This window comes from Thunnus thynnus, chromosome 15, assembly GCF_963924715.1.
Source record: "Thunnus thynnus chromosome 15, fThuThy2.1, whole genome shotgun sequence".
In the NCBI taxonomy this organism is placed as follows: domain Eukaryota; kingdom Metazoa; phylum Chordata; class Actinopteri; order Scombriformes; family Scombridae; genus Thunnus; species Thunnus thynnus.
Window position 1 is genome coordinate 12,664,833 of NC_089531.1, and position 27,764 is coordinate 12,692,596.

Here is a 27,764-nt window from a genome sequence, read left to right on the forward strand (position 1 = left end):
ATTTAAGCTTATTTCAGCAGAATTGTTTGTTTAAACTCGTCTGTCGCAGTCCGTGGTGCTGAAACTCTGTCTGTGACGCTGATGCACTGTCCGTGGTGCTGAAACTCTCTCTAAAGTATCTAAGTCTGCTGAAATGTTCCAGCAAAGTGTATCTATTGCATTGCCTTTTGCATTTATTTCAGCTTCTGTCAGGAACACCATTCTTCCCCAAAACGTATATATCTTTCTAAATTTTCTTTTAAAATGCTCGAAAGTTCTAGTACTATCTTACCGCTTGCGTAGCATTACTGTGGCTGCTACATTACTTTATCATGCTGCTGGGTGAGGCGATGTTAACGACCCGACAGCAGCAGAAAGTTAGACATCGGCAACAGGTTGATCGCTAGAACTTTCTGGCGTGCTTGTATCGCTTAGATTGCATGGCAGACTGGAGTGTGATTGTGGTCGATGTTATAATATTATAATCAGCATGATGCAAATACATTCAATTTCATATGAGGCTGTCAAATGAGAATGATTTTGCAATAATGTCTTAAACACACACAAGGATTTGACAACTCCTTGTGGGTGTTTGAAAGAAGACTGTCTCCTTTTAATCAAGATATGACAAACTTGCATTTATTTGTTCTGCTTGTTTCACTCTTCTTCAAGTAAGGAAATGCTGCAGTTTCATAGAAATCACTATAGACATAGGACCCTTAACTTAAATGATTGCAATGCCTTGAATTTGAATACTTCTTCATCTGAATCTGACCAAACACAGTATATTCTTAAAAAGGTTTGTCCCAAGATGCAGAGAGCTCATGTCAGTAATCTGCAGCAACTGTGTTTAGTTTTGCTGTTTGCTGTTTTTGCTGTCACATGGATTTGCAACAAAGCTACCGAGTGGTCTAGTTTCTTGCACGTGTGTGCAAGTAACTGCACCTGGTAGAGCAAAAGAAAAAGTGTGAGCAATTTCACAGATTACATGTAATGGCTACAAAAATGGCTTTTCTTAAGTTTGCTTCAGCAAAAGAGAGCAACCTGCAAAGAAGATATAGGTCAGGCAATGGTCATTACCTGTCCATCTTTGACTGTCTACAGCACATACATGCACATACACATGAGGCAAGTATTAGGGAAAAAAATATTCAGACAGAGAAGCTGTCAAAATGTGAGTTTAATCAATGTAAGTCTGGCTGGAAAATCATAAGAGTAACCTATACCAGCCTTCCAGATGTAGCATTGGCTTAATTTATTGTAACTTTTTACTATTTCGTTTCATTTTCACAACTGTGTGATCCAGGTAGTCATGCAAATTACTCAAGCATCTGCAATCATTCATCTGCAGCCAGTGAAAATGTCACTGAGCTTCTCATCAGATGCCTGCATATTTTTTAGTACATTACAATGTAGTTTTGTTTTCTCTTGTTTTTCACCTCATATGAGTTTTGTAAAGCTTACTGAATCTGTGATGACACAGACTAGTTCAAAACTGTGAACGCCAGCATAAACAGAGAACATGTCGCTGATGGTTATTTTGCTGTGCTTTTTCTGTTTTTCACACTGATCTGCAAAAATAAATCCAGTCTCCATAACAACAAACTGCTTGCTCATTAGGCTGCCAGCTTTGCAGAAATGTTGTTGACGACAGAGAATGGACAAGCAAGAGAAAAGGATAGAAAGGTCGGGGGAGGGGCGGGAATAGGGAGGCTGTGTAGAAAAAGAGCCACACAGAAACAGAGTTCTCCTATGACAGCTGGACCTCTTTCTTTTCACTATGTGCCTCATCAGATGCCCATTCATGGAGCTTCCGGTTGTTGGGAGGCGGGAGAGAGACATCCACCTACACAAAGCAGAGGTCTTTGCTGTGTTGCTCACAGAGAGGAGAGGCAGGGAGGGAGGGAGGGAGAGATGTGAAAAGAGATGTGAGGAACGTAATTATGAGTTCTTTGCCTGAAAAGTGCAGGTGCTTCTCGAAGTGAATGTCGCTATAGGCGTCAATTGATATGGTGCTGCTGCTGTGCACTGCCCCTCAATTTATGATGAACCTCTCGGTCATATGCAGCAGATACAGGCATTTATTACTGAGCCTTAAAGCTTCCTTTACACTGACATCATCCAATTCCTAAACATACCTTATGTACTATATCTTAATTTGGCAGGATAATGTCCTTAATCTATTTTACTGACTATAATCAGTAATAAAGGAAAGAATAAGTAGGAAAACATGACAAGGTAGAATAATAACCCCAAAGCTTGTGAAAGATGTTGCTGAGCAACAGTGTTTCCTCCTCTCGTCTCAGCTCCAAGGAGCATTTCTTCTCTCTTCAGTCAGTCCAGTCCAGAGTACAAAAACCTTGATATTGACTGTGCATCCTTCCTCCAGGCAGGGTTAGTCATTCAATGGCACAGGTCTGTACCAGATAAAGTGAAGTCTACATAAAGCATGTTTGCAAGATGAGTTATGTGTGAACAAGCTATGGTGAAGAAAAAATAAAAATGTTCCATTTGCATGCATGTAGCTCCTTTGCAGAGTAGCGTGATTAGAGTAGGTTTTAGTAGTTCACAAGTTTAAAATGTGCATGCACCTGCCACAACATGCATGCATTTGCATTAATACTTGAGGGATGTCAGTTGTCAACCTTTGTGCTTATTTCATCCCAATTTATGTTCTGGTATGTAATGCAGGAAATATTCCCAAAGCAATTTTTAGGTGCCAAAGCAGGGTATGTAATCACACTTTTTCATGGACACAGACAGACAATTTCTCTTGTTTACTGTGCAATAGGAGGAGTGCATTGTACAAAAAACGGAACTAATAAGTGTCTGTGGTTTCCAGTAGCAATGCTTCTTTGGACGTCAGACTGACGCACATGATTCGCATTTCAGTTCAGTGTGTGGGAGGAAAGAGCAAGAGCTTGGAGATACCAGCCTGCTGTGAAGGACTGTAATTGCAGTGGCAGAGCAATTATGTCCTGAAGAACTGGGCATTTTAGATCACTGAATCTGCCCTGAAACACTGTGATACTGATCAGAGACAAATCCCTGATGCATAAATATCAGTTTGACAATGGGTCCAATTAAAATGCATCTCATGAACACAGTGGGAAAAAAATGCATTTCATTTGGAGAGAGCTCTTATCCTGCATACTGATGTCTGGTGTTTTGTTCTGATTATTTAGATATTGGAGCATACTGACTGATATGTTTTTGTGTTTTGATTTTTTTTTTGTGCTCTTTTTATTCCCTTTTTCTCTGCAGCTCCCTCACTGACACAGACATGACAGATTGTCTGATGCACTAAAACCTACAAATCCAACAATTCTACAGAGGGTTGCATAGATAAGTCAAAAGATCTGAAACAAGTGCAGTAACTTGCAACAAAGAAGTCAAAGAAACAACCTGTTTTAAACAGCAATCACAGAAACAAGAGTAACATCATCCTCTATCTAAGCCGACCCAATGGCGTGGTCAGCTCTCTCCGGCCCCTGTGTGGCCCTTGTCCTGCTCTTCTTCGGTTTGACCTCCTGCACTCCCTCCGGCCCGGCCTCCGCCACCTGCGCCACCCTGGAGCAGAGCCGCTTCTTTGGTGTATTCTCCTCCACAACGACCCTGCCCTCCACACCATGCTCCTGGACCCTGCAGAACCCTGATCCCCGCCGCTACACTGTCTACATGAAAATCACCAAGCCCACCGACTCCTGCATTCCCCGCCAGATCAGGACCTTCCAGTTCGACTCCTTCATTGAGACTTCTCGCACCTACCTGGGTATGGAGAGCTTCGATGAGGTGGTCAGGCTGTGCGACGCATCAACCACTGTCACCTACCTGGAGTCCAGCAAGCAGTTCCTACAGATCCGCAAGGTGGCCCCAAGAAATGCCCTGGAGATTGTTGAGGGGGAGAACGACATCAGTGAGTTCAAGGCTGAGTTTCTGGTTGTGGGGAAGAGGAACCCAAGCATGCCTGCCTGCCAGATGCTGTGCCAGTGGCTGGAGAAGTGCCTGTCCAGTAGCACCCATGATTATCCCTGTGGTATCATGAACACCCCTTGCCAGTGCTGGGAGGTCCCCAAGAGGAAGCCAGGGAGCTGCTACAGGGGTGGTGTCTACGTTGAGAAATGCCTTCCAGTTCCCAGAGACAACGGACGCGATGCTGAGATTATCAGTAAGTTTGAAGCATGCTTCATTTTTTGACTTTATTTACCTCCAGAGTAAACTTTAAAATGTTCAAAGAGAAAGAAAAACAAAAATCTCAAGGGGGTGCTCAAAACATTGTTGCTTCAAAAGAAACACGTCCTCCCCTGTGTTTATTGTGTTATTTTGTAAGGACATCCACTGGACTAGATTGTTGAGAGGAGGTCATGTTCTCTAGGACCCCACAGCTCTGCGGGTTGTCTCCAGCCCTGCTATCACTCAGTGGCCCCTGTTTGTGTCTTATGGGCTGTTGAAGGTAATGATCCGTGTCTGTAGAGCATGGGCACAGGCGGAGGATGTGCACTCCGCTGCTACAAAGTAATGAGAAGTAAATCAAAGGTGTTAGAGAAATTTGTCAATGTATCTTTAGGCTTAAGTGGCAGGACAGCCTCAACCGCACACATCGCCAGCTCTCCATTTTGTCTCAGGCAAGCATGTTAGCTGTAATGCTTGACAAGGAGTCAGCATTTGGCGAGAGATAGAAGGCATGTTTGTGCATTAGGTTTGGAGTTCGGGTGGGGGGGCACAAAAGAGCACAAAGACCTCACAGTCAGCTGGCAGCGGAAATCGAAGCACACCACTTGTGGTTGGCATGGCAACGCGCCTGTCGGTTTTACACACCGCTCTGCTGTGGCTCACACCAAGTGGGTAAAAGCAAACAATCACCATTTCAAATGGAACATATTTCACCTTGAGTGCTTGGTTCTGCTCACAGAGAATGGTCCTTGCTCATTCTCTTCACATAAAATAAATGTTACTTACTTTCTGTTCCTACACATAAAGTTTACCGAGGGAATGTTTGTTGAGTCATGCTTTTGTGCACTCATTCTGTGACTCAGGTATTTAAATAATGTTGGCATATCAACTTTTACCCAACCTTGCTTTGAATTCATGCAACTGTGTTAATTTCCAACCATGCTCAATATCTTTCCTCTCCTCATCTCCTCCTGCAGAGGGCTGGGCTGGTTGGGGACGCTGGTCAGTATGCAGCCAAGAATGTGGTGGCGGAGTCCAGGTGCGCAGCCGAAGCTGTCAGCCAGAGGATGGTGTGTGTGAGGGAACAGTTGAAGAAGGGCGGGCTTGCAACCCTCAGCAGTGCATTGGTAAGCCCACCTGTCATTTAGTCATTTAGTTTGGAGTACTCAGCTGCAGGTGGCTCAGTTTAAATGCAATAATCCTGCAATTTTCAAATTCCCTCAGGCAAAGAGCGCAACAGAAGCCAGGGTCTGCGGGCCATCATCGGTTTGAAGAGAGACAACGTTGATGATTCTAACCATGGGGTCGTTGCAACCCAGACAGGTGAGATAGGCCTTGTTCAATAAGTTTAGAAGTTGTTGGCAGTGAAAGTTTTAAACTTAATGGTGTTGCAAGTGATTATTTCTTTATATATATTGCAGTTTTTGCAGATCTGAGTTTAAAAAAAATTCTTTAAATGTGCTTGAGGACTTGGTTTGCTGACCCTCTAACTCATGTTTTGTCCACAGTAGATGCGAAGACAGAAGAGTGGTCCACCTGGAGTTCATGTTCAGTCAGCTGTGGGGAGGGCTGGCAGAGCCGCACCCGCATCTGTGCAACTTCCTCCTTCACCACCCAGTGCATCGGACCCCTGCGTGAGAATCGGCCCTGCAACAACACAGTCGTCTGCCCAGGTAAGTGCCTGGTTCCTCCTCTCAAACATGAGAGTGACAGCAAGAGAAAAGAAAAGAGAGTGTAATCTAGAAAATGTTAGAGACATTTGGTCTTTTGGAAGGACACAATAGAAGTAAAAGCCATTATCCCTTAATGATTTCCCTTTATACAGCACCAGCCACAAAGGAAAAGTAGATAAGGAGAGGCAGACAAGTTTTGAGAGGCATTTTTGAGCTTTTTACACATTAGATTTGGATTGTGGAAAAGAGAGTGCAATTTAATACCAAGTGAATCTCAATATTTTATACATTTAGTTTTGTGTCTAAGACATTGCATGGAGGACTGCCCCACCTAGTGGAAAGTTTACAAAAAGTACCTGTGCTGCGTAGTCTGTACAAACTTCAAATTAATTCACAATAACAGCTGCATATTTTTTACATAAACTACAACTTACCTCATCAAAACATCTGTGTGTGTGTGTTTTACTCATTTGCAGTGGATGGTGCTTGGGATGAGTGGACACCCTGGAGCTTGTGCTCATCCACATGTGGTCGTGGTTACCGTGACCGTACCCGCACATGCAAGCTGCCCAAGAATGGAGGAGAGCCTTGCCGGGGACCTACTAGACAAACCAAGTTCTGCAACATCGCTGTCTGCCCAGGTGAGTCAGTGATCTTACACTTTTCAAATCATTTTTTATAGCAAACAAACACACAAGAGACACATAAAACCAGATCACATTACCTAAAAAAAAATCCCAGCACGTATTATTGCTTCTGTCGGCCAGTTTCTTTAACTACCATACTCAAAAAATCATGACAAATGACTCTAGTTATGATACTTGACCCTGGAGCAAAATGATTCATATATGAGAGCTAATTAAACCACTTATTGGCATCACCACCATCACAAACTGTAGTTGCAGTGGCAGGTTGACATTACATCTGACGCATCAACAGAATAAAAGCCTCTGTGGGCATTAGTCAGTTGTGATAACCACCGGTGACTCACACTCTGCCCATGGTCACTGGATATATCAGAAGCTTAGTTCTTTCCTATTCTGCCACCTACTCGTGCACTGAAAAGGATTTCGCTCATTTTGAACCCACAGCTGCAATTTGTGCAGTTACTTTTTCCCCTACTGTGCACCTAGTTTGGTGGTTGTCATTATCACTTGTAAGATGCACTTTATCTATTCAACATTATATTCCCTTGTTGCAATTACATGTTATCATCAGCAGGTGGCAGGTGTGCGCCACAGCTGAGTTACTGTAAGTGGCTGAAGAAGATGGGCTGTTAGGCAAAGTCATTATTGAGAGATGATTACACATTTCATTTGAAATTGAAGGGTTTCGAAAATTGAGTCGTCCTTAATAGCCCATTTAGCAGGATAGACATTTTTATTTTGGCCTGTCTAGCTTTTTTTAAGACTGTGCACTTTATTCCATTTATTTTACGGTCTAACAAGGCAGCATTTAATTGCAATTGTGATTGATTTTTTTCTATTTCTAAGCATTTTCATCTTTTTAAGACCCTAAAATTAAATCTGGAATATGAAAAGTGTCTTTCCTGTGTTCAACTAGTATTAAGTCTCATTTATGTTTCTATAACCCTTTATAAAATTTGCCCAACATAGACTTTTTGGAGGACTTGATGACCTTTTTTTATCAGAAAATGGATTCGCAGATAAGTCAAGTGCACCAAACAGTGCTAATAATGTACATAATTAGATTAACTTGATTTTAGTTTTGAGGACAGCGGACCTGTTTGAAGGACAGATAACTGAGCTCCAACTTTCTGTTTCACTTCAACTCAGCCAAAGTAGGTCATGTGAAATGTTAATAGCATCAGTGAGTGTGCCATGATGCCTGTGGCCTGAGGGTCTGTCTTGTCCTTGCACTCTGTATAACTGTATAATCTGTTCCTCTGCTTCCCTCTAGTGGATGGATCCTGGAACGAGTGGTCTGCCTGGAGCGCATGCTCTGCTTCTTGCTCCAACGGTACCATACAGAGAACACGGGAATGCAATGGCCCTTCCTACGGAGGCTCTGAGTGCCACGGCAGCTGGAAAGAGTCAGCCAACTGCTTCCTGAAAGAGTGTCCTGGTAAAAAGAAAAAAACATCCCCAGATTCAGTATTCATTGCAATTCTAGGAATCTCTGGAAAATATAAATTCATTAGACATATCCCAGTCCAGAGATCATGGTGTGTATTATTCTCTGTCTTTAGTTGATGGACGCTGGCATCCATGGAGCTCATGGGGTAGCTGCAGCAAGACTTGCGGTGGAGGCATCCAGCAGAGGCAGAGAGTCTGTGAAGGGCCTTTCTTTGATGGCACACCTTGCCCCGGTGAAAAGGGAGAGCAGAGGCGTTGCAATGAGAAGAGATGTCCTGGTTAGTGACACCAGCATAGTAATGGATAAAGGTTGCCTCACTATAACACAATCCAATAATAGATCACTCATCATATCACATATGATTCTTGTAACCTTTTAGAGCCCCATGAGATCTGCCCAGAGCAGAACACTGGAGATGTTGTGTGGAAGCAAACCCCCGCTGGAGACATGGCTGCAATCACCTGCCCTGCTGATGCCTCAGGTACAGTGACAGTGAAGACACACATGCTGGTTGTGCGTTTTGCTTTTGTTTATCATCACCCCATCATGGCCACTACAAGTGTGCACTTTCTCTCTCACTTTCTCAGGTCTGATTCTTCGTCGGTGCACCCTTGATGCTATAGGTCTTGCCTTCTGGGAGAGCCCAACTCACATCAAGTGTGTCTCCAAGAACTATGAGAACATTCAGATGCTGGTAAGCCCTGAAAAAGTGCCCTAATTAAAATGGAGAATGCCTCATCTGTTATGCTCTCATATGGCTAATTTCCCAGAAGTGTAGTCAAACCAGAGAATGTCAAAGATTCAGATTAACCTCTCAACTCTCCTCCTGTAGTCGAGGGACTACATCTCCAAAGCACAGATGGGGCAGAGCGTGGATGGGGTCGCTGAGGTGATTTCACGGCTGAGATTCTCCTCCGATGAAGGGGCCAAGTACAGCGGCGACCTCTTGGCTGTCATGGAAATCCTGAAGAACACCACTGAACTGTACAAGGGAACCAGGCTGAGACTGAGCAACGCTGATGTAGAGGTGAAAACTTATTAGTTAACCACAAAAAAGGATTGGTTTATTCTTGAGAAGGTGTTACATATGTACATATTCAAAAATAATATTGTGTAGCACTCTCTCTCATGCCTCCCTGGCAAAAAATAGTTTTTAATTTAGCTGTATTTGGTATCTTCTTACAACTGCAGAACTACGTCCAGACCATCAGTAACTTACTGAAGGAGGAACATCGTGACAAATGGGAAGAGGCACAGCTGGTACGTGATAAGAGGGTGTGTGTATGAGTGATCCAGAGTGAATATGAGCAGGGGAGCAAATAAGTCTGTTATGCTAACGTACTTGTGATGGGATGAGTGTGTGAGAAAGGGAGAAAGTTGGCTGAGTGTTTATGAGAAGTTACTGTGGAAAATGTGAAAATGGGTGGGGGCGGGGGGGAGTGTCAGTGACTGATTAACACTCCAAAATGTCCTTTTACTCACTTAAACATTGGATTAGAATGTAATAAGAGTGTAATGCCAAGAGCTAAAATGATATAAAATTAGACAGTTATAAAAGAAAAACATGCCTCAACCAGTTACCTAGTACTACCTCAGATGTTTTTAGATTTATCACACTTCAACACTAAACTACAATGCACATAAGTTAGTCTAAACTTACAATAACTTAGTAATGTTTGACCACCAGTTGACATATTTTCTTCCCATTTTCATGGCGCTCTATCAGTGCTCTTGCTAAAATGAGTTACAAGTTATTGAGTTCTCTAAGAAAGATAATACAAGTGTCGAAAAGTTAGACAAACAAAAGACTCCCTCTGCATGGAGTATACAAATACAGTATTTGTGCACCAATTGAAAACTGAATGGTGAAGGCAAGGCCACTGCGACAAGAGAAAGCAACACTTCAAGGTGACAGCAAGAGAGAAAAGAGTGAGATTGAATCAGGGAGAATCACTACGCCCACTCCACAATCTGTGAGTCTCTATGCCATCCTACATACTGATGGCAGTTGTAAGGGGACACAGTGAGCACATCACATAGGAGCACACACCTTGCGCCCACATCGCTGCAGTTCTGCGTCAGAGACACGCAAGTCAGTCAGCCCTCCCTTCCAGCGAGTGAGAGAGAGAGGACAAAAAAACCTGAGTATGAATCAACAGCCTGCCCATTTATGGCCTTAAGGAAGTTCTGAGGTTGCATAGCAGCAAGTAGTGTGGTTTTTTTTTTTCTTCTTCTTTTTTTTTTCGCTTCACTGTTGAGCGATCTGAAAGAACTAGTATAAGCTGGACTGACATAAGAATAGGAAATCCAGATATGGGCACGTGATACATAGCAGCCTTGCCTAAAGTGTTCAATTAAACCAATTGTGGAAATTGCACATAATGAAACTAGAGGCCCTGCCTGCCCTTTTCCTGTTTCCCTCTCTCTGACTCTTCCTCCATCTCTCTTCTTCCTTTTTTTATCCAGATGGGTGCCAACATTAAGGAGTTTCTCCGCCTTGTTGAGGACTTTGTGAACATGATCGGCATGCAAATGAGCGGCTTTCAGGACATTTATGAAGTCACCGAGAATTTAGGTGAGCCCTAATTTCCACCTCCAGCTGCTCTCTGCTCATGTCTAGTCAGGATGATTTGTCCTTTCTCCATCCAGAGAGTGAATCAATCTTCATCTCACATGTGAATCTGAGTCCATCAGTTATCACTTTGACAGAGTGTCAAATCCATCATCCAACACCATATTACTCTAAGATGCTGTGCATCTGATCATAAGTATATTTGGCATAACACCTATATGTGTTTTACATAAATTAATCAATCTGTCAAATACTGTAAGAATAACTGTAAACTTGACACTCTAAATCACTGTGTGACTGTTTTGGCTCAGTGAAGGTGACACTCTCACAGGATCTAGTTGGAAATGAATCCAGTCAGACACACATTTTGCATGAAACCAAAATGTCCACAGTACTGTTTGCTTCAGTTCATTCAGATAATTCTTTGTGGAAGCTGATTACCTCCAAGTGCTGTTCACTAAGCACCCATCTCTCAATTTCTTCCCTTCCCAGTGCTGAGTATCCATAAGCGCCCAACAACCACAAGCTCCAACTTCACCTTCCCAGTGAAGGGCTGGAGGGGCATGCTGGACTGGGTCAGGACCTCTGAGGAGAAGATCTCAGTTTCCCGTGATGCTCTGTCCATTGAGCAGACTGGTAAGACCTTAACACTCTTAATGAAACAAACATTATTTTTTAGGAGATCAATCAATGTGCAGTCTTGTAGATATGAGTTTAAGCAGGCATTTTGTTCTTTCCAGATGGCAATGATGCTTTTGTGACCGGCATTGTCCTCTACAGAAACCTTGCTTCTATTCTGTCCTTCCAGAGGTAATACAATTTATCTGCTTTTATAGGTACACAACTGGCCTTCCATGAAATAATTTTTATGGTCACAAGATGGCGCCCCATATTGAAAGACTCACTACCTCTATATTGCTGTTTTCTCTTACATTTATTGTCTCAGTTTTTATTGTAAGGCCTTGCAGAGCCCTTATATCAAGTGGTGGTGTGATTTTTTTGCACCACACTGACTGAGTAATTTCCTGTTTCTCTGCAGCAACACCACCCTGATCAACTCAAAGGTGGTGACAGTGATCGTCAAGCCCACCCCAGCTCTCCTCTCATCCCCCGTTGAGATCGAATTCCCCCATCTCCACAACGTAAGTCCCTAATGGTTACCCAATCTAATGGAGCCTTACAAAAAATATCAGCCCCCCTCTGGGTGTTTGCTCACCGCAGTGCACAGAGCCTGACATTTTGTTGACATTTGCAGTGTCACTGTGACTTTTACATATACTTGTGTCAGTTGAAACCTGCAAAGATCACAGCATAACCAACCGGTCAGTTGACGATGATGAGAAATCATGTGCAGTAATTAGTCCCTGCAGCTGATAAGAAGCTGTTTTTAGTTTTGCACATGCATTATGGGGGAGGATGGCGAGAAATGTGGGCAGGTGACATGCAGCAAGCTGTTGCGTTTCACACATTTATAGTAAAGTGTCCTAGCCTACACGTTTCCCTTTTCTGCAGAGATTCCTCACACTGCTTTCTCCGTCTGCCTCTTCTTTGCAGGGCACCATGAATGAGACATGCCTCTCATGGGACGAGAGTGAAACGTAAGTGTCAACTACAGTTGTTTTTCCTCTTAAATGTGCATATTCTCTTTCCTGGGTGGCCATGTCAGCTGATCTGACGCTTGTTTTTGTTGTTTATCTCCTCACTCGTCACCGAGGTCCTTTCAGTCATACATCTGTCATTGCATATGAACATTCAGCCCCCCTAGACCTACACTCACCAGAGAGAGAGAGAGCAATATTGTTTCATCCGTTTTTTATGTCAATCATTTCCGACAAGAAGGACAGAACAATGTGCACAACATGTTGACCCATCTCTCCCAGCCAGGAGCACTAGGCCTCGCTCAGCTTCCTGACATAGCCTACTTACTGCATGACACACCGACTTAAGAAATGACAGCCTCAGTGATGCTCAGAGTTCTAGCTGAGCGACACTTCACTTCGATTCTGCACTGCCTTAAATGAACCGCATCTGGGGGGGCGGATACAGAGGCAACTCTTCTAACCTCATTAAATACATCAGTGAGTAAATTCATCATAGTGTCCCTATAGGTCAGACGGCAGAGTGTCAATCTAAAGACAATGGCAGCTCTCCTCCCTCGCCTCTCAGTCATGTTCATATGTCACTGCTGAGGTTAATGGCTACGGCGCGTGGGAGTTTTTAAAGATGCTTAAGATGCCTTTGAATGACTTATGAAAGGAGCTCCTGGTGGCCAAGCCTGGATGAATCAGCCCCAGGCCCACTCTGCCCTCCTGAAGAATACACAGGTGGACTATTTGCATTTAGATAGATTTGTACACTTGTAGAGGACAGATAAGAAATGAAAATGTGTTAAACTCCTCCTGCACCCAGAACACCCCCCCACACCTTCTCACATACACCGTAACCAAAGCCAAAGCAAAATATAAATCGAAGGAGAAGATGTAATTAACTCATATACTAATTAGATTCATTTTTGACAGCAGATGTGATTAATGGCAGGATAGACAGTGGAAATGGCAGAGGAGGAAGCTCTGGCTGATGGCAGAGTTTGGGGTCAATGCTTTTGTGCAGAGCTGCATATGTTTGGTTTAAGAGAGCAGGCTGATCACAGGAAGTGCTCTATTAGCTCCTCCACCAGTGAATTATAACTAGATGCATACAGAGAAAATGGCATGCAGTTCCTTGTGACATGAAAATAAAAGATGAAGAGCAGCACATGCTTTTCTTGGCCTACTTCACATCACACTTCACCACACAGCGTTTAACCCATCTGCATGATACGGCAACCGCACACATTAATCTGTGCAGCCAAGCTTACTTAGATGCCATTCCAGTTAACTGCCATGATGATTTTGCCCCGCGGCTGTCCGCCCATGACACTCTGTACCAGGCTGGACCTGCTGGCTGTGATGCCCCTCTGAATTCACCAGTCAATTAGAGCCCGAGGGTGCTGCTCCGTGCCTTAACCTGTTCTCTGCTCTCTGGCATCTGCTGCTGCTGCTGCTGCTTACACACAATGGCAGATCCTGATTTGTTTGGCCAGAGTCTCAGAACAAAATTACTGTAAATTCAATGATCTGTAGAGGTTGATAGTTTCAGTGTATCTCATTTGAAAGAAGAACTCATTACTGATTTCATGTTGTTTTTTCATCCATCTATTTTCTGTCTCATCAGATTGGACAGGAATTATACACATATATCACTTTAGTTTGATTTAAACTGCATAAAGATGGATGAAAATCAGTTGGAGTGTAGATTTCCTCACCATGGAGGAATAATCATAATTCAGATTGTCTTCACATTCCCCTCCTTCTCCTTCAAAAGAGGGAACACGTTGTCCTTTGTCCCTCAGTGCACTGGCCAAGTATTGCCAATAATCTCGTGTCTACTGAGGAAAGATTAACCACAGCAAGAAATGATACAGATTATGCTAATAATGTGATTTATGGCCTATCATCATTAATCATGGCACAGATGGCTATTAATCACAAATGGAAAAGCCAAAATCAAGGCAAGATGCAACTGTGCACCTCAAGTTATATACAGTAATATTTATTTTTCTCACAATGGACCACACAACTATTAATTAAATATCTAAATGTTATATAAGATGTGAACATATGGAATTATATGTGACTTCTTTACATTCAAACATGATGGGCTTTTCATTAGTAGAATCTTATTAATCATAAATATCATTACAACATAACAGAAATTCCATTAAGAGACATTCACATAAGAGATTTGTCAGATCTCAAAGCAGTCTCTCCTCTCCTAACCCGTCGCTGCCGTTCCCTCTCCTTCTCTGTGCAGTTCCTCTCTGCTTGGGTCTTGGTCTGCTCGGAGCTGCAGAGCGGTCCCCGTTCATTCATTCAGAACCAAATGCGTGTGTGACAGCCTCTCCACCTTCGCCATTTTAGCGCGCGTCAACTTCGACTCGGTAAGTCTTCTGTCTGCTCTCAATATGTGCTTGTGGTGTTTGTTTGCTTTTCTACCATATATCTTAAATGTTTTTTCGTGCAGTGTGAGTGAATGCGGTGCAGTGTGAACCGTACAGTATAGCCTACTTGTTGTTTTCGAGCGATTTGCTGTAGCGCTGCCTTTCCAGCACCTCTTTGTCTCCGTGCAGGTGCCGCTGATCGGAGAATTATATTAAACAGGAATTGCATTTAAGATTAAAAACGGAAACGTTATGAATCGCATATGGGCATGTCGATTTTTTGCACGAGCTTGTTCATTTAATGCTTATTTGCTTGCATTCAGCTACATGTAATTGGCAAAATAAATATTATTGCAGCAATGGAAAACAGCTTGCATGAAAATGAAGAAACACTCAATCCCAAATTATTAATTAAATCACACAAAATGACTTTTGATTATTGTGTAATCTGGGTTTGCATTAATTTGTTGTTTTGCATGATTTCACATAGTTTGAACATGGGAACTTGGTGTTGCGCACTTGATGCTTTAATTACCGAATTTTGTCATTAGACATCGCTGTATTTTATGCGCAAAGACAATGTGTAATTCTCCCCCCTTAGACTGTGTTGGCTCTGAAGCTGTTCGCTCTCCAGTTGCCTTGGTAACGGCTTCTGCAGCGCAAACTCGGCCTGTGTAATTTTTGATAACTGAGATGCTGAGGGAAAAAAAGCACACACATACAGAGCCCCCTCCTCCCTCATCTGAACACCCCCTCAGGACAGAGGAAATGGTCTGTCCATCTCTGCTGTGCATATGATTGCTGCTGCACACACACACACACACACACAAACAATCAACAGATGTCTATTAGTTTGAGGAAATGTATATTTAAAATGTGCATTATGCTCATTTCCTCCTCTATTCACTGTACTGCCAATGGCAAAACAGCTTATGAATTTGGACTGCAGTCTCGTCTTTTTGTTTCCCCCCAACCTGTTGTTTACATCCTAGATTTGATTTGTCTTGCTGTTGCCAGTCTGAACAGCACCTCCCATATTTGTTATAGGCTGCACATACCCCCCTCCTTCCAACCTCCCGCGACAGTGAAAAGGCAGCTGCGCCAATCATTCCGTCTGCCAATATCTCTGAATTCTCGATTACGTCCACCCCCCCCACCCCCCTCCTCCTCCTCGTCCTCGTCCTCCTCCTTCCTCTTCGACCACAGCAGCAAGTCTGAAAATGCCAGAGAGACAGACCAATGAGAGACAGACGTCTGGTCATGCATTGATGGTTCCTCCTTCCCCCCCCTCCCGCCCGCCTCTCCATCCATCCTTTGATGTGTGCCTTGGACATTTTCAATAACGTCTTCCTGCAAGCCCTGTGAGGAACACCAGTAAGAAGCGAGAGGCAGAGAGAAAGAGAGAGAGAGGAGTGAGGAGATGTGAATAACAGCCAGATACTGCAGTGTGTTAGCTCTCATTCGATATGGTCCAATTTTGCAACTCCTGCACCATCATATGTGTTGGGCACATGAAGGTCCACCTAGTTAGTACAGCAGATGCCCTTGACCAGTGATGAATGTTGTGCACACCATCAGTTTCAAAAAACAGCTGAAGATATGGGTCTTTCTCTGCACATGAAAATGAGAACATGTGATTCGGTCAAGGACAGGCAAAAGACATGCTTCATATTTAGGTCAAACTGACTGTCTGGATTTCACTCAGAGGCCCATGGTGCAAGCGTCAACCCAGATACAGAGATTGGGAAGAGAGGGAACAGAACATACTGTATCGCCCTTGTTATTTTTTTTTCTTCCGCCAGATTCAGTAAAGGCTGAAGCGAAAGGCAGCTCACTGCTCTGCTATCTGCCATCTGTTTTGGGGCGCTTCTGATGTAGTTGGATAGATTTTGAAACAAATTTGCCACACTAAATTAGTCGTTGGCTGCCACAGGCCGGACTTCACCAGCTGTGCTTTGATATCAGAGAACTCTATGTGGAGCACATATTGAGATGGAGGGGAACGATCCTTCAAGGCTCAGTATTGTACCATTTAATTCTGAGACACTGAGATACTATCAACAATGGCAAACGTATTAGAAGGAACACTTCACGTGTGCTTGCTATATAAGAATTTATGGCCATCATAAATCAATTGAAGGCCAAAGTGGTGTCTCTTTCTTTCACTTCTATCTGTGCTAATTTGATACCTGCAGATTTATTATATTTCAGGACATTTTCTCACTCACCTTATGGAGCCACTTAGACCTTTCTCACCCTTTTTCTCTCTCAACACGTTACACCCTGTTATCAGAAATGTAATCACACCATTTGTCTATGAGGGCTTCTTCAACTTGATCAGAGGTGTTACATTAACTCAAAACCTCATTAAAGCCACTAGACTAGGTATGAGACAGACAGAAAGATTATGGACACAGTGAAACCAGATGATTACGTAGCTACTAGAGGTTTGTAGGTGTGTTGGCCAGGCAACAAGGTCCTTGTGGTGTCTCAAGGAGCTTTGAGATTTGTTTGGAAGACAGGCAAAAGACAATCCCTTCTGTGTTTCTTCCACAAGAGGTTTTGATGCCAGGGCCGTTTGAAACATGGGACGGTCACCACCGCTGGCAGCGGCAGGCGCTAAGCTGCTGTCAGAGATCAGAAGGGCAGGTGGTGGCAGATTAATGCACAGGTGATAATGGTCCACCTGTTCGCTCCTGCAGGGACAGGCAAGGAGCTGCTGGTTGGCGCAAAAACACCAACGTAGTGAGAAAAAACTAAAGGGGAGAGAAAAAGATTAGCTCAGGATGTCTGTCAATGATTAGAAGGTTGCTGTAGCAGCTTAAACTAATGACTGAATACAGCACCCCCTCTGAACTGCCCCTGGGAATTGAGCAACCCCCCTTCCAGCTTAGTGGAGAGAGATATATGTGCAATATCCTCTTCGCCTCATTTGCTGACTCAAAAGCTCAATGGAGAGATGCAGTGACCCTGACCATTTGTTTAGTTTGCCGCTCCATCTTTCTGACATGTTCACCTTGAGGTCACCTTGCCTCAGCCGTGGCCTGATTGTGCCATTCAACTGTTTGCCTACAGGGAGCTGTCTGCTATTCCAGATAGCGCACACCCAGAGGCTTCGCCAGTGCATGCATGTGCGTGTGCGTGGATCTCAGTGCTGGTGCATTAATGTGTATGTGCATTTGTATTGAGAGCACAGCTCTAAGAGGCATGTTTGGTCTTGTCTCCTCTCTGTAGATCATGGACAAGGCACTGCTCCCATCCGTGACTCTCATAGTTGGCTGTGGGGTCTCCTCTCTCACCCTGCTGCTCCTCATCATCATCTACGTCTCCGTGTGGAAGTAAGTAACCCTACGAGCAAAGATCAGCCATGTCAGACTCTAACTCTAAATGCTGCGTGCACTCGGGTTTGTCTCTCTTCTGCTGCGCAACTCATGCTTTTCTTCTCCCTTTTCAAAACTCCAGGTACATCCGCTCCGAGCGCTCCGTTATTCTCATCAACTTCTGCCTCTCCATTATATGCTCCAATGCCCTCATTCTCGTCGGACAAACTCAGGCTCGCAACAAGGTAAGGCACTCTTCTGGACAATCTTAAACCCTCTTTTAAAGCTTTCTGAAACTCACTGCTTTAGGGACTTTCAGAAGTAGCAGCGGTGCCTCTGACACAGATTTCTCATCTTTCTTCTCTATCTCTCCCTCCTCCCGTGCCCCCACAGGTGGTGTGCACTCTCGTAGCTGCTTTCCTGCACTTCTTTTTCCTCTCCTCTTTCTGCTGGGTGCTGACAGAAGCTTGGCAGTCTTACATGGCTGTCACTGGTCGTCTGCGCAACCGCATCATCCGCAAGCGCTTCTTGTGCTTGGGCTGGGGTAAGAGCACCTGTCTTTATGTTCATCTCTTGTCTTTTTCTTCTACTTCTCTTGCATCACTTTTCTCAATAGTTTTTTTGGTCCTGTCAAGACTCTAACTCTTTCCTCCACCTTGTGCATATTTTCTATCTTGCAGGCCTTCCTGCATTGGTGGTGGCTGTGTCTGTGGGTTTCACTAAAGCTCAGGGATATGGCACTGTCAACTAGTAAGTCTCAGCCTGCCACTTTTAGGCTTTCTCTTTTCTCTGCATTTATCTTAAAAACCTCTTCCCTTGGCTCAGGCATTAATATTCTTCCTCCTTCTCTTTTCTAGCTGCTGGCTGTCTCTTGAGGGCGGACTCCTCTACTCCTTTGTTGGCCCTGCCGCAGCTGTTGTTTTGGTTCGTACTCTGACTTTGATGTCCGAATCCACCCCAATGCATAGTCTGTTTGTAAATGCATTACCCATTATTACATTGTCTCATCCTTTTTTTTTTCTCTTTCGAACAGGTGAATATGGTCATTGGTATTCTGGTCTTCAACAAGCTGGTATCCAAGGACGGCATCACCGACGTGAAGCTGAAGGAGAGAGCCGGGTAGGTTTTATTGATCTTCTCCGTACACCAGAGTATTGCGCTTATCGCCCTCATCAGTGCCATTACAGGTATATTGATGATGTGCTTTGATATCAAGCCTCACAATCAAACAACAGGAGAGAATAGAGCTCCGAAGTTCATTGCAGCCTGCGTGAGCCTGCTCTAGTGGTGTTTTGCTGAAGTCTTATCTGCTGTTTTCTCACCCTACAGGGCATCACTTTGGAGCTCCTGCGTGGTTCTGCCTCTCTTGGCCCTCACCTGGATGTCTGCTGTGCTAGCCATCACCGACCGCCGCTCTGCCCTCTTCCAGATCCTCTTTGCTGTCTTTGACTCTCTGGAGGGTTTCATCATAGTCATGGTCCACTGTATCCTGCGTAGAGAGGTAAGAAAAAACCAAACACTGAAATAAGATAAAGTAACAGGAGTTAAGATAAAAATGAAAGTTGTTTTGGTTTATTTTATTTAAGAGGTTACATGAGCTGTGGTTTGAATGCAATTTCCTGAATTTTACCTTTTCCATTAGGTTCAAGAAGCTGTAAAGTGCAGAGTAGTCGACCGCAAGGACGACGGCAATGGAGACTCTGGCAGTTCCCTTCACAATGGCCACACCCAGCTTATGGTAAATTTCTTGGCTTATTGCCTTTTTAATGTCTTGAGTGCCCCTTGCATTTTATCTTTAAATGAATATGTGCATACATTAAGCACTAATAGAACATTTATTATTCTTTTATCAGCAGTCTGATAACGAAAAGGATGGAGATTCAAGCAGACAAGGTAAGCCCCTTTTACACTAACTTTTTTGCTCTTGCCTTTAACCATTTTTCCATTTGCATTTTACTTTTTGTGAGACTTGCACTTAAAACATCTGATCACGCATAAAAAGAAAGCATTTTTATTGGACCAATTTTTCAGGCCTGCTATGGTCCTTTATTATTTTCTAACTATCTCGTACCTTTTTTCTCTAAAGGAATGAAGAGCTCCTCCGAAGAGAAGATGCCTCCTCCTCAGCTGCCTCTTCCCATGGGCTCCAACTTCCACACCCTGCCATCCAACCCCACTAAGAGCCACATGCAGGCAGTTCCCGAATATTCCAGCCACACCCTCACCTTGAAGAGAGAGAAGAGCCGTCTGGCGGGCGGAGTCGACCCAACCTGTGGGAAACCCGTGTATGTGTGCGAGGGAGAGCTCTTCAAACAGCTGGACGCCGATCTTGCTCGGGTTCAGGCTGAAGGTAGCGTCTCCAACGGCAGCGGTTACGTACTCATGCCCAACACCACCTCCACCCTGAGATCCAAGCCCAAAGATGACCCGACAAAATACAACATCAGCGTGGAGCAGCTGCCACAGGCCAGACTCATGCACCTCAGCGGGCCATTTGCTGAGCCACAGGCCGCCTTCGGGATGAAGTCGATCCCCCCTGATCAGATCAGCGTGTCATATTCAGAGAGGGACTCGCCCATCCAGAATATCCACAACATGTCAAGTGAGTCTCACATCACCCACAGCAGCCTGGAGAACACCTTCGAGTCCATGAACTCCATGATGTCCAAGAGTGAGACGATCTCCACGCTGTCCATGAGCTCCTTGGAGGTAAGACTGGAATTATGTCACCTATTGCAAAAAAATATAGTTTCTGCATTTACTTGCAATGTTTCAAACATTTACTTACTAAATTAAACTGACCTTTGTCTTCTCTTTTCTTTGCAGAGACAGAAATCCCGTTATGCTGAGTTGGACTTTGAGGTAAATATTATTTGAATTGTGTTTCTTCAAAAATGTTATAAGTGACATGATATTATATTAAATTTATAATTGCAATAATTTTTTTGAGAGTAAATTGTTTTCTCTATGTCCCCTGTAGAAAATCATGCACACAAAGAAGCGCCACCAGAACATGTTCCAGGACTTAAACAGGAAGTTACATCATGCTGAGAAAGACAGAGAGTCACCCGCTTCTGACAGCAAGGTAACCTATCATAATAACATGCCCATCATCCATCATCATAGAGAAATACATTTCCCGTAAGTACAAAGTACTAAGTACAAAATGCACGAATAGTAAAAAGAAAAATATAGAGGAGGCAGTTCTAATGTTAAAGATTTTTTGAGCAGAGCCTCTTGGTGGTGTAAAATGACCTTAAAAGCAACCACTGACTTGTGTATTGAGCTATGGTTGTCATTACCTTGAGGTCATTTGAATATGGATGCATTTTCTTCCTTCCTTCTTACAGTCTGTGAGATGGAGTGTGTCATCAGGAGGAAGTGACAAAACGAACCACAGCGTGAGTGTTTATATACAACCTCACAGTCTCAAATTTACTGCCTATAGACAAGACACACCATCAAATATCACACTTGCCTCAAGGAGGAATAACTTCCCCCAAATAACAATACGACTTTCATTATTAGAAAATCTCCACTGATGTAATGAAGCCCATTTCATTTTTGATTAGATCAGAAATTGCTCAGGATGTGTGACACCAGTGCTAAAGTGGCATCTCTTTGTATCTCAACAGGACAAACAGCAGGGTCCTCTTGAGAGGCCATGGGAGGGAGTCCGGGGACTACCGCAGTCCCCCCCTGCATGGGTGCGCAAAGACCTGGAGCCCCTAGCTGCCTCACCTCTGGAGCTGCACTCTGTGGAATGGGAGAAGTCCAGCACCACCATCCCTCTGGTGGGGCAGGACATCATCGACCTGCAGACAGAGGTCTGAGGAGGAGGAGGGGGGCTAGTGAAGCCACCTGATTTCACCTCGGTCACCTTTTTGGTTTTGGGAATGGGATCCTGTATGGATGAAGTATGGGAAACCAAGAAAGAGGGGAGGAAGTAAGAAAGTAGGTCCCAGAATCTATGTCTTCAAACCCTCAGCCAGAGCAGGAGGAAGAGAGAGAAGGAGTGAAGGAGGAGAGGTAGAAGAGTGGAAGTGGTAGTGATGGGATGTTTAATGTAGCTTCTCTGTGTGGACTTAAAGCATCTCTTGTCAGAGTGCTCTGAAGGTCAATGGGTTAGTGAAGTGATCAGTGGTTTCCATGAACCAGGACTGGCTGTGGTTCCATTAATGCTTCACTGGGAGTTTCCGGAACCCTGCAGCCCGGGTTTCAGAAGATGTGGTCGACATGTCTGTGCTTCTTTTTTCCTTCAACTCAACTTTGGAGAAAAATTAAATAATATAAAACGGTGTGTCCTCCCTGCTTCTTGGGAGGAACAACCGGAACTCTTGGCTGCCCCTCTTCCAGCCAAGTTACCTTCCAAAATAGGACAAGGCAAGGGAGCATAAGGGACCAGTTTTATGCTTGGAGTCCAACACTCTGCACTAGAAAGGCACACATTTTGTTTCTGTGCCATAGATTATTATATTTTTCTTTTCTGATTGTGTGTTTGTTTGTACCGCTTTGCACCTAGAACTGCTTCTAAAGAGCTAAATATAAGACTCTGTACTGAGAATACAACTCCTCTACTGGAGAGCAGGCTCAATCACGCTGATAGCGCTTCTCACTGCTATTACCACCATGGTTATTATTATTCCAGTGACTATCGTCGGTTTTATGATTATCATTGTTATTACTTGATTATTTGTTTAGCCTATATTTTGATTTTTCATTCCCCTCATGACTGTCAGGCACAAATTTTAATCGTTTCTGTACTGTGACCTACAACATTAGGCTCCAAAAAATGATTCAATACATTTTCAATGTGTTGTGAGCCCATATGGACTGCATTGGGAAAAACATACTGAGTGTTGATGGAGGTGGCGGTGGTGGTGGTTAGTTATTTCCTGGTTTCTCCAGCATTCTGCTTCGATACCAAAACACCAGCACCAAGATGAACACAGACTCTCACACGGGAAGAGCAGTGCACTCTGGAAATTGCTAGGTGGAAATGTGAGGAGGTGGGGGACACCACTCCCCTCTCAGCTGGCACAAGATGCAGGCTCTTCCATGTCGTACATGTGGATTCAAGGGTCAGCGAGACCTTTCATCATCGCCCTTTTGTTTCTCAGCCTTGCAGGACTCTTGGACCGAGCTGAGGCTCCTGGCGCTGATGTGACTTCCAGTGCAGTGCCAGGTCCTCAAGACTTCAACACATTTGTGTTTTTAGCCATCAGTGTGAAATAGTGCAATATGATGGGTGCTTGATGCTCAAGCAAGACTGATATTAGGATTTAGGCAGAGATTTTTCTTACCAATGTTTCAAAACTTTTATACCATCTTCCTCATATTTACGGAGCATATAGATGCTTTATGAGAATATTGTACAACAAATCTGTATTAGTAATTCAAAGAATTTATTCACTATAGATTTGTTAGCACAAGACTCCATATTTGGAGGTCTCTGTGACAGGTAGATAATTGTACTTCTATAAAGCAAACATTATATAGAATGAATGATAGGCTATGAATATCTCTAAACTGTGCTTCAGGACATTTGTTATTACTCTCCGCTGTGTAGCGACGAGTATTTGAACCTCATGTCTTCTGTAACTGTGTTTTTGATAACCTTGTCAGTAACTCAACAGTATGTACTACCAGCCAATTCCCCTGTTCCTTCAATTCCTCTGTCCAACCCTCAGCCCAATTCATACCTCGAGTTACTTGTATTGAATACCCATTTGTATTTTCTTGTCACGACTTTGTTTTTTATGTTCTGTTTTACCTCCTGTAAATGTACAGTTTTCACAGCACAAAATGAATGTGACTTATTTCTAATAAAACACATCTATATTACATGAAGAATTTGTTCCTGAGTTATTGAGCGAGGACAAGTTATAAAGGTGAAATACAACTTTAAATCTCATATTTTGTGAAATCTTGCAATAATCTGTAAGACTAAGTAACTTTTAGTGTGACGTGGTGTCTTTTTTTTCAGAATAACTTCTCCTGCAGAGTCAAATTGTTGTCTGACACAAATATCTCAAGTCAGAACGAAACAAATGAGCAGTGTTTAAAAGTAAAAATAGCTGGCAAAAAATACTGAGATACTGAGCGAAACAGAACTTGGAGAAATGGATTGTGTATCAGTAATGTATTTTTTCATACCCAATGCCACATTAAAGCCTCTGGCAACATTTCGCTCCCTAAATATAGAAATGATTTGCAGGTACAAAAAAAAAAAGCAATCTTTTAAGATGATAAAAGCGCAATTCTCCTCTGTTCTATTTTCATGCTTTGCAGAGAGGCGAATCATTACTGAGAAAAAAAAGCTCTATGAAGTTGAGTAATGAGAAAACAAACATATTTGACAGAGGCCAGAATATGATTCTGACCTCTTTAAAAATAGGAAATGTTCTCAACAGTTTAAATTTAGTTCTGCCTGCCTTGTCTGCAGTATTGCCATTCTTCTTCTTTTTTTCTCTCCTCCATAATCGGTTCTTGTTCTTCCTTTTAATTGAAGCAGTGTGCTGTACTTCTGCTGCAAGGCATAAGCAAAAGGAGATTTACATCATCCATTGGTTGAGCACTGCTCATTTTGTGAGGTCAGCTGGAGAGCTAACCGGCTTGTATGCAAATGGTGCTGTATATAACGTAGGTGCCATTTTTCACTGCATTCCGTGTCTGTTACTGCATCACATGATAGGCACCGTTTTCTGAATATTTTCTTTTTTTTGCTTTGTGGAACATTTTGTGCTAATTTATTTTCACACCAAAAGTCATCTGTGCTATGTCTGCACCGTCTCATGACAATTCAGAGAGCTAATGTCGGAGCCGATTTCGCAGCATTTGCAAATGTGACTCCTAAAATATACTATATGGGTCACTGTGGCCCCTTGTTATTTTTATTTCTTTCATCTCAGGACCTGCAGATAGTTGCCATCAGCAAGCAAGAAGACAGATTTGACTCATTGAAAATTGACTCAAAAATAGTCATAAAGGGGAGAAGTGCAAGACTTATCTCATGTGTGCAAATCCACATGTTTAAATGTTATAATAGATGTTCACATTAAACAAAAACATGAATGTTAAATGACACAAACTTCTGTCTGCACCCTGCTTCTTCAAGATAATACAACTGCACCTAAACATGCAGGTAGCAACACCTGATAGTCAGTTTGTATGCAGCTATAAAGAAGCCTAGCCCATTGCATGTATACTGATATCTATATGGATAAAGCCTCTCTCTCCTTATGCCGTCGATGTCTGACCACCCCCCACCTAACAATACACACACACACACACACACACGCAGACACACACAACTTCTAATTCTCATCTCAACCCCCAACTCCTCCCAATGTGAAATCCAGTATCAATTAGCACCTCGCTGGCAGTAACAGCGAGGTCCTCACTGTCTCTTAATTGAAGGCTGTTGCTATAGAAACAGCAGATGCTAATCCCCAAGATGGGCGAGGAAGAGAAGGTCTTTAAACTGCCAAAGAGTGAAAAAACACAGAGAAGAGAAGATGCTGTTCATTTCTAACAGCAAGTCATGTCTTGGTAATAACTGTCAGCAGTACATGAAATTATTATCATTATTAAGGGTGAAGCAGCAGTGAGATTAACTCTGGAGTGTCTTCATCTCTTGAAGTTAATATTTTAATTTTGAGAAAATTTTAATACAATGACAGAGATCAAGTTTTATTAAACTGATTTTGTGTAAGAGTTTTTTTTTAACCTTGTTAACAGCCTGGGATGTGATGGGTGGAAAACTCAACTAATTAATATAATTTTAAGAATTTTAATATATTTTTAAATTCTGTTTCATTTACTGTATATCTTGATTTCCAAACTGATATATATTTTTATGTTCTAAATTTTGTAAGACGTATACTTATTTGTATCAATCTGAAGGATTATACCCCAAAAGTACTTCATGAAATATATTGTCAAGAAATATGCAACAAATTAACATGCTGGTTCTTCAATATACTCCATCAAATGATCTCTTCCACTTCCACTAGTGCTGTTCTGCAGCCAACAATGTGCTCTGACCTCCTTGTGGTGAGGCAAGAAAAAGCTATGACCTTTGTAGCTAATGTAGTATAATAACTAAATACCATTCTTGAATTCTAATTGATTTTATTTAGAATAATAAAACATTTACGTGTTAATTAGTACCTACTTGAGCTCAATGTCAATGGATCTATAAAACCGTGCATATTATCCTTGAATTTGTCAGTGATGCTGCTGCAAAAGCTCTCTGCAGAGCACATAGAGAAAAGAAAAGGCTGAGGAGAGAAGTGGAAGTAAAAGACTGTCTATGCATGAAACTATTATTGATGCTGCTATCAGCATGCTGTCAATTGTATGACATCGTGAGGCAAAAATTTTGTCTGAGACTCTGGAAAGACGAAGTGATGTGAGAGATAAAAAAAAATTCAAAAAGATTAATTCATGGATTCAAACTTATAAATCCCTGCATCCTGTCAACATATTCTTCACAAGTTCTACCTGCTCACTCATGCTAAATCAGTCAAATTAAACATCAGCTTCATGTCTGCACACTGCTATATAATGTAATGTGATGTAATTTTATCTCAGTTATAATCATATATAAAAGAAATGGACACAATAAAAGCAGCATCCTGCACAGGGGGTTCAAATACAAACAATAAAGCTGAGATTCAACGTTCATTTTTGACCTTGAAAGCAGCAGTTGAGAAAACTGTCCCAACATAACGTCCATTTAGTAACTATTCTGTAGCCTTTGATAATACTACAGTTGTCATAGAATTGAAGATATTAAACCGTTTTCTTAGGATTTAGAAAAGTGGAAAATTGAACATTTATAGTTTCATGACATCTTGGCAAACTCCATCAGCTAATGAAGATTATGTGATATGATTGAAAGCTCCAGAATTATCTTAGCTGTTGGAATAAATATTACATTTCTGAAGCTTATAATGCTCAGTTTTTGTTGCGATTGTGTCTGAGAAGTTCCCATTCAAATCCATAGCAATTTTTGTGGTGTTGGTGTATTGAATTCCTTTGTACTATATGTCTTTAATTCAGAACATGGGTTTTATATTTACAATATAAATATTTAAAAATGTTAGTTATCCCCGAAATAGCCATTTTTGCTCCTTTCTGACAGTCTTAACAAAAACTGACTACATGGTAGCAGCTAAAGGTATTGCATCTTGCTGTGTTTGTTATAAAACTGGGTCATTACCGGGAAACAAAAGTTCAGCTGTGAAGATTAGCTACATCCATTGTTTTCAGCTGTGGCACAGCATGTCCTTCAGCTCAAATTATGCTCTTGTCTTACAGAGCATGACAGATCCCCAAGCAAGACTCCAAGATGCTTAAACCTCTGGCTTGTCTGCTCCTGACAGCAGAATTTCTCTTGAATGTCAATACATATTTAAAGCAATCACACACCACTCAGGAAATCGGCACAAGGAGCAGGAGCAACGATGGGGATTGAGGTTGATATTGTGGTCTCTCATTGTCCTGAAATAAGTGCTTACATATATCTATACAAACCCTATCTCTGTGTCTCACACACACCTTCTATCGTTCTTGCACTTTCCCTCCTGATTGGGGTTGAAAAAGGATTTCTGTGCAACAAAAAAGAGTCGTCGCCCCCCCCCACTGTGTGGCTCCCTTACCTCTGAATGACAAAAAGCCAGATATGGTGGATTACAGCTGTGTTTGTGCGTCATACCTAAATGACAGCAGTCTCTTGAGAGTGGTTTCCTGGAGAGTATTACCACTTGTTGTACGTTCAGACCGCTTACAAACCCCAGGGGTTGACTGGACTTGGAGAGGTTAATGACCAGCTTTGGTACTGATGGAATGCAGAGGGCTGTAATGTTGAGGTGAAAAGGACATTTTGTACAATAAAAATCAGCTGGAACCTAGAAAGAGGCTTGATGTGGCCACAAGTGAATGAGTCAATGGCAGGGCTGCAAGCA

General features: G+C 42.7%; 1 protein-coding gene across 1 annotated transcript; it reads left to right on the forward strand.

The window, feature by feature from the left end:
- The first annotated feature begins 3,184 nt into the window (after positions 1-3,184).
- Positions 3,185-23,637, forward strand: LOC137198722 (adhesion G protein-coupled receptor B1-like). Its single transcript, XM_067612632.1, has 31 exons — positions 3,185-4,147; positions 5,130-5,279; positions 5,377-5,475; positions 5,664-5,825; positions 6,302-6,466; positions 7,746-7,910; positions 8,035-8,199; positions 8,302-8,403; positions 8,510-8,616; positions 8,755-8,949; positions 9,114-9,182; positions 10,389-10,497; positions 10,987-11,130; positions 11,235-11,304; positions 11,534-11,636; positions 12,049-12,092; positions 14,347-14,473; positions 17,708-17,811; positions 17,936-18,038; positions 18,187-18,337; positions 18,474-18,543; positions 18,651-18,717; positions 18,827-18,912; positions 19,123-19,294; positions 19,436-19,531; positions 19,647-19,686; positions 19,880-20,502; positions 20,620-20,655; positions 20,774-20,878; positions 21,144-21,194; positions 21,429-23,637. Exons 1-31 carry the CDS (start codon positions 3,445-3,447, stop codon positions 21,624-21,626), a joined length of 4,581 nt encoding a protein of 1,526 aa, XP_067468733.1. The 5' UTR covers positions 3,185-3,444; the 3' UTR covers positions 21,627-23,637.
- Positions 23,638-27,764: the final 4,127 nt, after the last annotated feature.

Excerpts from the sequence above, each read along its gene's own strand:
- LOC137198722 (XM_067612632.1), top strand. The coding sequence starts at position 3,445 with ATGGCGTGGTCAGCTCTCTCCGGCCCCTGTGTGGCCCTTGTCCTGCTC. Across the intron at positions 5,476-5,663 it reads GGTCGTTGCAACCCAGACAG|ATGCGAAGACAGAAGAGTGG; the intron begins GTGAGATAGGCC and ends TGTCCACAGTAG. Across the intron at positions 10,498-10,986 it reads TGAAGTCACCGAGAATTTAG|TGCTGAGTATCCATAAGCGC; the intron begins GTGAGCCCTAAT and ends TTCCCTTCCCAG.